Source organism: Bolinopsis microptera, chromosome 11, assembly GCF_026151205.1.
Source record: "Bolinopsis microptera isolate Bmic1 chromosome 11, MBARI_Bmic_1.0, whole genome shotgun sequence".
Classification (NCBI taxonomy): Eukaryota; Metazoa; Ctenophora; class Tentaculata; order Lobata; family Bolinopsidae; genus Bolinopsis; species Bolinopsis microptera.
This window is the reverse complement of record NC_087082.1, coordinates 9,185,290-9,194,825: the sequence shown is the minus strand read 5'-3', so window position 1 is coordinate 9,194,825 and position 9,536 is coordinate 9,185,290. Positions and strand designations below refer to the sequence as shown.

General features: G+C 37.9%; 1 protein-coding gene across 10 annotated transcripts in view; it reads right to left on the bottom strand.

Annotated features, from left to right (window-relative positions):
- Positions 1 to 118: 118 nt before the first annotated feature.
- The window catches only part of LOC134823034 (sialidase-like), a 36,794-nt gene continuing 27,376 nt past the window's right edge, over positions 119 to 9,536 (bottom strand). For 7 of the 10 annotated variants that reach the window (XM_063834365.1, XM_063834356.1, XM_063834358.1 and 4 more), the window contains 4 exons: positions 4,391 to 4,564; positions 3,012 to 3,155; positions 1,833 to 1,916; positions 129 to 836 (listed from right to left, as the gene is read on the bottom strand). In XM_063834365.1, the coding sequence (XP_063690435.1) occupies positions 795 to 836; positions 1,833 to 1,916; positions 3,012 to 3,155; positions 4,391 to 4,564 (444 nt within the window). In that variant the 3' untranslated portion in view covers positions 129 to 794. Of the gene's footprint in view, positions 837 to 1,832; positions 1,917 to 3,011; positions 3,156 to 4,390; positions 4,565 to 9,536 lie in introns of all 10 variants that reach the window. The other 3 variants (XM_063834357.1, XM_063834359.1, XM_063834364.1) reach the window with 2 other exon arrangements.

The window sequence follows — 9,536 nt, the reverse complement described above, 5'->3', positions numbered from 1 at the left end:
CGTCCTGCATGACGAGAATTACTATACTTAATTGGTATATTCGCGGTGTTTTAAGCGTTATCTTATTGCTAAAACATCAGAAGTAATGTTTAATGAAGTAAAAAAGGAAAATTGAAACAAAATTCTTTAGGTTATATAAAATAAAGTTGAGTATCGGCCATGTCAATGTTTCAATTTCAACTCAGCAACTCTAGCTATGTTCGGATTTCAATCCACGAAAATCTTCAGATACTTAAAAACACAACTGTCAGCGTTGGAAAATGACACCGGGAAACCATTCAAATTTAAAGTTCTTGCTGCCCATGCTCAATCTTCCAAATATATTGAAGCAGCAACTAAAGTCAAACATAGCAAAAATGATTAAAATAAAAACCAGTCATATAAACGTTGGGTACAATACTAGTTAGTTGAAATGTACATTGAAAACAGATCTATAATATTAATTTAACAGAAAATGGGGGCGGAAATCGGGTATTTAACGGCGATTTAAATGTTTTTTGTTGTTGTTGTTAAATGCTGATGCACCTCTGTTAAGTTCTCATCAAAAACTTTTAAATATATCTTTTTTTGTGTATCTACAATGCAGTTTTAATCACTTTACATCACAATTTCTGAAAAAAAAACGTGAGATTTAAAGTTTAAATTGAGTTCACTAACATATTAGTCGAACTGTATATTACAAGTAAAAATGTAACTACGACCACCGCACAACTAGTCCGTTCTATTTGCACTAATTTTAGTCCAGATTTCCTCAGATCTATGATTCTATGATCTTTCTAACTCCATCTCCATCTTCAGGTTGGTGGGTGTAATAATTTCACGACAAACGTTTTAATCTGAAATAATAAGGAAAATTACTTTTAAAATAATGTCAAGTTGTTATCTACATTCTACCTTGTATCTATATATTATACAGACTGTATATTATACACTCTGAGCTGGAGGTTTACAAATACAATCTTACAGAGAGTAGAAAATTCCACTACCGTTTGTAGTTTTTCTTATACGCCCCTTTTTGGGACACACTGTACCATGGTTTTATTCATTTCCTTTTGAAACATGAGAAAATATGATAACAATTGCAATAGGTTTGCGATGCCCCGGCCCCGGTCGTTTTCTATATACAGTAACATGCAGTGTTTGTGGAAATAGAGAATTTTTACAACAATTAATGCTCCTGAGAACATCTCTTCTCATAGAGAAACAAGTTCGAAAGAAAGATTTATCTCATAATATGTATAGGTAAAGAAACAGGTTCCCAAGTATGTTTTTATGACGTAGTGCAATCTACAAGATTCCTTAGGATAAGGGGCCATCTACTTAAGACGTCCGGCAAAAAGGAGGGGTGGTTTTGGAATTTCGGACAAATCCAGACAGGGGGAGAGTGGTTTCTGAAAATCCGGACGTCCAGAAATTTTGGCAGAATTAACGAAAAAGTCCCATTTATTTCAACTTAAGTTGAATTTTATTAACCATGAATTTGAGTTGGTTTCATTTGTACTCTTAAAAGTAGCTGGAAATCCGGACGTCCGGGGAAGGGGGGTGGTTTTGAAAATTCGGACACACCCGGACAGGGGGTGGTCTGAAAATCTGCGATTTTGGCGGACGTCCTAAGTAGATGGCCCCTAAAGAAGATAATTTTGTTTGTACATAACTGGGGTGAGTAGGAGGTTGCAACCATTAACACAGGCAGATACTGTAAATTATTTTCATTGATTTGTTGCATTCAATTTTAAGTGTTGCAAGTAGCAACCACCTTCACGACCACAGTCATAATGTGAATTAAAATATAATTTTACATAATAAAAAATAAAAATGTGATTAATATTAACCTCTCTAACAGCTGTTATCAGGTCGTTTCGTCTAGCTAACATTTCCTCGTGAGCATGTTGATCAGGGAACTGTACTTTCGCCATCTGTAAAGAGAAAGTATGTGGTAAAATATGATAGCTATGCAAACTGAGCAATTCAAGGTATTTACAGAACATATTATGGAGATTACATGAGAACCGTTAGAATCTTCGAGGCTCAATCTAATATCCCACTAATTCAGTCTACCTTAGAAGAAGGATATACGGATTGAGCGTGTCATTTCATGACTACTATCGCATTTAGACACGTGAAACAACCCAGCAAACTGGTGGGTCTGGTGAAAGTGAACTTTGAGTAGAATGATGCATTTCACTTCCCTACAACAATACATGGTACCCAGGGAAATATTTCAGGACAGTGCCGCTTGAAGAAGACAAAAAAGTAGTGAAACAGTGAACATTAATAATTGTGCAAGGAACGTGCACATTTTGTAACGTCATCTGTTTTCTTGACGGTAGGAATGTTTAATCATCTATTAAGTAATGTGTTACTTAATAGAGTGACGTTAACATAATATTCACATATATCACACGTTGTGAACGCATGGAACACATAGAAATCGTATTCTAAAGTATGCAGAGCAATGCATGTACTTGTGCTGTTTTAAAACTGACCACTAAAATAGTATTTGAAAAGTGAATACTAATTTTATCAGGTGTATTTGGAAGAAAGACACAGTCTGTACAGTGCACATTAAAAAACTGTATCAGTTTAATTATTAAGATTACCATGATATTATTATAATCATTGACATTATGAACTATAGATGCGAATTCTGGCCGGGAGGTGAGGCACGTGACTGTGATTAGTGATTCTATGTTTTTATTTTTAGTCAAAATTAGTGGAATAGCAAATTGGTTTATTGCTATTATCAGTTCATATTACAATAACTACTAATTATCAGTTATAATTTCCTGAAAGAGGGAGAGAGAGAGAGAGAGAGAGAGAGAGAGAGAGAGAGAGAGAGAGAGAGAGAGAGAGAGAGAGAGAAAGAGAGAGAGAAAGAGAGAGAGAGAGAGAGAAAGAGAGAGAGAGAGAGAGAGAGAGAGAGAGAGAGAGAGAGAGAGAGAGAGAGAGAGAGAGAGAGAGAGAGAGAGAGAGAGAGAGAGAGAGAGAGAGAGAGATTTCCTGAAACCCACCTTAACAGCCTCCACGAGCCGTTTAACGATCTCTCTGAGTTTCGTTTTGTGAGCGAAGGTAAGATTATACAGGTCAGGATTCTGACACCGGTCAGCTAGCACTGTCAGATGTTTTATTATCTCAATGCACGCTCCTCCTGTCGCCTGAAATATATTGTACATTATAGTCTTATTATAGTCTGTTATTAGTCTTTAATCAATGTGGGATAAGTAGGACCATCAAAATAGCTTTTAATTGGTGTGAAATATCTAGGGTCGAGGTATAATATCAATTCTCAATTATAAGTCGATGAGATTAATTGCTTTACATCCCCTTTCTACTGTATTTGTTGATATTTTTAATATAGCAAGCATATTTCTCAATAATTCATAACCGTGGGAATGCCATCCCATTAAAGCATTAAGTGAACGTTGCATCACAAATTTGAGAAACACCAGCTTTAAAATTTAGTTACGTTTCACTAAAAACAGCGTGTAAAAGCAGGATTGCCATGCTGTCATGCTGATTACCATTTAGCAGTGTAACTTTAGTAACTTGTCGAGTGTAACAGTGAACCAATTACCGTTCTAGATAAGACACGGCCGGGATGTAATGATATAATGATCTAATTAGCCTAGATTTAGTTTTAGTTAAAGTTAGTTAATTGGCAGTATGGTGGGGTCGTTAGCTCTCATTATGGACTCGTTCCAAAAGTCTCAAATTCAGCGCGATCTAATGTAGAATGGTTGGTATTGTCCCCTGATTGGTTCAGAGATAACAGCTGTCACGTGATTGGCTGAGAGGTAACAGCTATCACGTGATGTGAGGTGTTGTTCTTTACGGAGCACATCACACGTTTAGTAGTACATGTGCTAAAGTAGACTACTAGATGTAGAGACGCTTCAACACAGTGGACATTGTCACTTTTACACACAATACACCACACAATACACCACACAATACACCACAATACACCACACATACCATATGTCATACACCTCACATAACATGTGAGGACTGAGGAAGTTTGTAAAACAAACAAATCTCAAAATCTGCTCCTTATTCTAGAACAATCCTCTCACGCGAAGTTACACCAGTGGTTACAGTGCTCTATCAAATAAAGGTGTCTGATACCAATTACAGTGGAATCATTCTACATACAACTTTATTTACAGCACCATTATACCATTATATAGCACAGCCGTGAAAAGTCGGTCTCTAAATGTCTCTAAAAGCCGGCCTCTAAATGCTTTTAGTGTAATTATATCGCAAATTTAACCTTTTAGCAGCCATGCAACATTTAGAGGCCGTACTAAAATCATTACTTGCAACATCACTGAAAGCTTAAATTCAACCGCATCAACAGCTGAACAATACGTCCAAAAATACGTAAACTCACAGTGCAGGCAGCCACGTAGTTCTCCACGTCTCTGTTATCAGTAACGTACTTTAACTTGATAAGACTCTCCGTGCTGGCACGGATCAGAGTGCCGGATATAACTCCGCAGTGCTCGTGTATCACTGCTATGTCGTTCTCACACAGACTACATATGTCTATTTCCACTAGTATTATCTGAGGGGGTGGGAGGGGTTATTGTTCAGGTGCTGGAATGTTCTGACTGAGGTATGGTTCAGGTTCTGGTATGTTCTGACATGAGGGAAATTTCGGATTGCTCTGTGAAATAGAAACTTTGTGTGCTGTGTGAGTGTAAATTGGATTAAACTCAGCATTGCGTTGAGTAGCTAACTAAAATGTTCCTATCTTGTCTCGAACAGATTGGTAAATCGCAAACCCTGTTTTTATTGGTAAATCAAAATGACAGCGTTGTGATTTTACCGATTTCCGACAAGAATTCCATTGGGTATTTATTGGGTATTTGTATCAAGTAACAGCTCTACTGATATTCCAATTGATATTAGTGATGACCAACAATCAACCAGTTCTGAATTCAGACTCCCTTCAAAACTCCGAAAGAAGAACTACAACCTCCCAACACCTAGTGTAGATCGGGCAGTCAATGATATAGTCCAAAGCATGGAATCTGAGTTGGACCAAATCCTCCACACATCAGGACCACGCAAACAAAAACCCAAGCAAGAAAATCTCATACCAATCGAACAAGAAGGATTAAAATGGCTCGAAAAGAAGGTATCAGATGGAATAATAGCAATAACACCAGCCGACAAAGGAGGAAGCATCCTCATTGTTGATCCCAAGTTACTGAGAAATAAGACCCTTGAGAAACTAGAAAATCCTCAACTATACCAGAAACTTGATTCCGACCCACTCCATACCCTCCACGGTGAACTTTTTGACACTTGGGTCGAAGGTAAGACAAGAGGCTTCATTACACCTGAAGAAGCAAAGTCTGTGATGGGTATTTCAGACAACACAAATAAGGCAGGCACAGGCCCGACCAACAGGCCAAGTACAGCTCCTCACCATAAACCGGGAAAGAGCTACTTTTACCCCTCCTTGAAAGTGCACAAACTGAGGAAAGACCAACTTATCCCAGGAGTTGAACCACCAGTGAGACTTATTACAGCACTTCAAGAAGGTATCAGTAAAAAGAGTGATGTGTTTGTAGCCACGAAATACTTAAGACCCCTGGAAAAAGACTTCTGCCAAGACCTCCTTACAGACACAACAGATGCATTAATTTGGCTCGACGAAATCAACTCTAATAAGCCCCAAGTTGAAAAGAAAACATATAAACCGTTTACTTTTGACTTCAAGGGCCTTTACGACTCACTCAGCCCCTCCCTTGTCATTGAAGCTCTTAAATTTGCCATGGACCAATTAAGACCCGACTGGTCTATGAACTTCAAAGCTTGGCTAATTGACTTGGTGAACCACAGCCTAAAATCATCTATAGGTTTTTTCGAGAATGCTTGGTACAAACAAATACACGGTGTACCTACTGGAGGTTCTCTATGTGTTCAACTGGCAAACATCGCTGTGTTTTATGTCCTTAACAAGGAAGTCTACTCAAACCCCACACTAATGGACCAAGTAGCATCTGTTAAGAGATACATTGACGACGGAGCAGGTCAGTTTACAGGTACTACCAGACAGTTTTCAGCATGGATAAAGAAGGTCAACGAAAACATCGCTCCCGATGGCCTTGAAATAGATGAATTCCAAGCAGAAAATACAGCTGAATATGTCAGTTTTCTAGATGTACAGTTTACTTTCGACCATCAAGGAGAGCTTCAAACTGATCTATACGTAAAAGAAACAGACTCCAGGTCCTACCTACATTTCAGCAGTAGTCACCCCAATCACATATTCTCAGGAATTGTATACTCCCAGTGTTTACGCCTCAGGAGGATAATCAATTCAAAGGAGAGATTAGAGACCCAGCTTAACATTCTCAAACGGGCGTTTCATGAATCAGGATACCCTAGTAAAATGGCTGACAACATAGCTAACAAAGTCCTTGGCATGGAAAGAGTGTTAGTCAGGAAGAGTACGGTCGAGCCTAATGAACAATCCCCGCTATCAGCCATACCAATCAGAGTCATCTCCAGTTATGGAAGTGACAATGACTTGGTGAATGTTGTCCAGAAATACGAAGGTCACTTGAGACGAACTCGTAGTTTTAGTGAAAGTGAGAGTCAGCAAGCCACAAACTCCACCACAGCACCGAAAGGAAAAAATAAACTGTTTCAGTTTGTGAAGAAAACGGGATCTACGCTTAGATCTCGCCTCGTTACATCTAAACAGCTTGCCTTAGGTGCTAAACATGGTAAAACTGAACCCTGTCACAGAAGAAACTGCAAGTGTTGTAAAATGATCATGAATAAGGACTCCATCACATCAAATGGCAAAAAGATCAAATCAGCCCCTGGTTGTTGCAAGACCTATAACATCATCTATCTTGTACAGTGTTCGATTTGCAAGAAAAACTATGTGGGTAGGACTATTAATAGCTTGCATAAAAGGATGGACGGACACAGGTCCAAATTTTATGAAATCGTTGATGGTAGAGCATTTGATATTACTAGTGATGAGTATAGCCTAGGAGTTCACTTGATTGACCACGGTTTAGGAGTACATACAGATTTTAATGAAACTTTTAGAACTTTTATTTTAGAGAATTGCAGTCCCAGTACACTTGAAGTAAAAGAAAATAACTACATACATTTGCTTAATTCTCTTAGACCTTTTGGCCTTAATACTGTCAATCCCTTTGGATTACCTATATTCCATAAACCTTAATATGATCTTTTTACCTTTTTCGGATTCTTAATTTTGTAACGGTTTGAGTTTCACTAACCTTTTAACATTTTTTAGGTTCAATGTCACTGGAGATGACTACAATCGAAATATATTTGGCAAGAATCTGAATGTTTTCAGTGTTGAAAGTTTAGTTTCTTAAATCCTGGAGTAGTCATTCGTGTCCCTGATATTTGGGTTAATTCTAACTCTCCATTGGGTATTTAAATATTTGACAGTCGTCAAATATTATTAAGGCTTTACGAGTTGGGAAGAAGAAGTTCCAGGTTGCAGTGGCAAATTATCAGGTTCCGGGTTGCAGTGGCAAATTATCACTAGATGGTCGGTCGTTTTATCTCTAAGTATGAATTTGTAATCAATTGCGCTGCTTAAATGAATGTTGGTTTTTTTATAGTCTATGGAGATACACGTTATTTTGGGGTTTTTGGATGATTTTCGGAATGGCATTGCCTTACTTTAATCTTTAATCTTTATGGTATATTGCGAGCAGTTTAAAGGGTTTTAAAGCACCAATTTGCAGTACTATCTCCGACAAACATCAGTTTTTCATGATGGCTATTAGTACATTCTTAGGCCAGACAAACGAGGTATCACACATATTCTCCGACACCAATACAATCAGTTCAAGTGCATTCCTCAATCCCGCACAGAACCATGCAGGAATGTTAACAATATATCGACTAGATAAGAAACCCAGGATGCAGTTCCACGCGTTTGTATGCCAAAATCCCAGTGCTCGGTACTTCCAAGTTCCAGTACAAAACTTTTAAAATTAAGAAGTGTCAGATAAGTGAGCTGAATCCTGTTGAGTGAAATTCAACACCCACAAATATGCTCCAACATACCTGACATCATAAAACATGGGCATATTAATGAGGATAATGTGCCAGCCAGGCTCGAACATTGCTGTGTCCCCTAGAGGCTTCAACAAACGGGACAGTGTCCTAATTGATTTGATGTATTAATACCTGACGACTAGTCGAGTATTAAATGATATTTTTGTGTGAGTAATGAACTCATATTATGGCGCGTTCTCTTGGGGGTATTTGTAAGTGTTTACTGTTTTATGTCATCTAGAGTATTTTAGTACATGTTAAAAGTGATGTCCGGTACTTAGCAACAGAAACAGAACAGCGTGAGTACTTTTAGTAAATACAGTCACTTTTAGTAAATACAGTCACTTTAAGTAAATACAGTCACATGATGCACAATAATTCCAAATACACCAGAATTTGTATACCTGTTTTTGGTAACTGAACACTTTTGTTTAGTAAATATGCCGGTTACTGTTAAAACGCAGCTACTGTCTACGTAAACGTACTACAAACCTTGTTTAATGTTTAATATCCCATAAGAGTATTCACACTATACTACACAGTATACATATTACATAATACTGTTTATTTTTCAGGGCGCTAGTACGTAAAACTTAATCCTGTATAAAACTTAACGGAAAAACATCCAAAATTAGAGAATGACTCCACACCGTTCTCAGTAAACTAGAAATTCTATCTAGAAGGTATTTTTAGAAGTAACTTTAAATACATATATATCAAAACTTGTACAGTTTTCAAATTGGCAATTGGCTGAAGACATAGAAACACATAGTATATCTAAGGTATATATATTATATATATATATAGAAACACAATGAACTTTGTCTACATTTAGGACACAATGTAACTGTAAGGAGTAGTGGGCGGGGGATACATGTCGTCACTTCATCAGGGCAATAACTACAGTCATGCCATGTAAACCTGAACTATTCCACCAGAACTGATCCACGATAAATAGCTAGGTGACTGCATTCTTTACACTAGTAAAGTTCAGGGCTCTAGTGGTGGCTGCATTCTAGGTATTAGTAAAGTCCAATAACTGATCAGGACAATAAGCACAGATCAGTGTCTATAACACTGGACCACAATAACAGAGGTACAATGGTTGAGTTATGTACAAGAACAGTCCAAGTCTCTAGGGTAAAGACGTTACTAAAGGTGTTGAGAATGCGTGTGGGGTGTGAACAGGGCGCGTAGTAACGTGCACACGGTTTAAGAGCAACCACACCATTAGTAAATACCTAGTTGGTGCTGTCAACATCCTTCTAGCTAGGGTTTCCCTGCCAATTTCTGGGGGGTGACTGCCAGGGTATTCGAAGAGGGCTGAGTGGTATTTAATTGATAAAGCTTATCACTTTTTATCGTACAAGTCTTAATTTTTTCCGTTCGCCCTTTTGAAAAAAGGCAATAGTGAAAGGTTACGAATGGACGTTTTTGCAGAAAAACGTGGATTTTGGAGATAGCGGTAG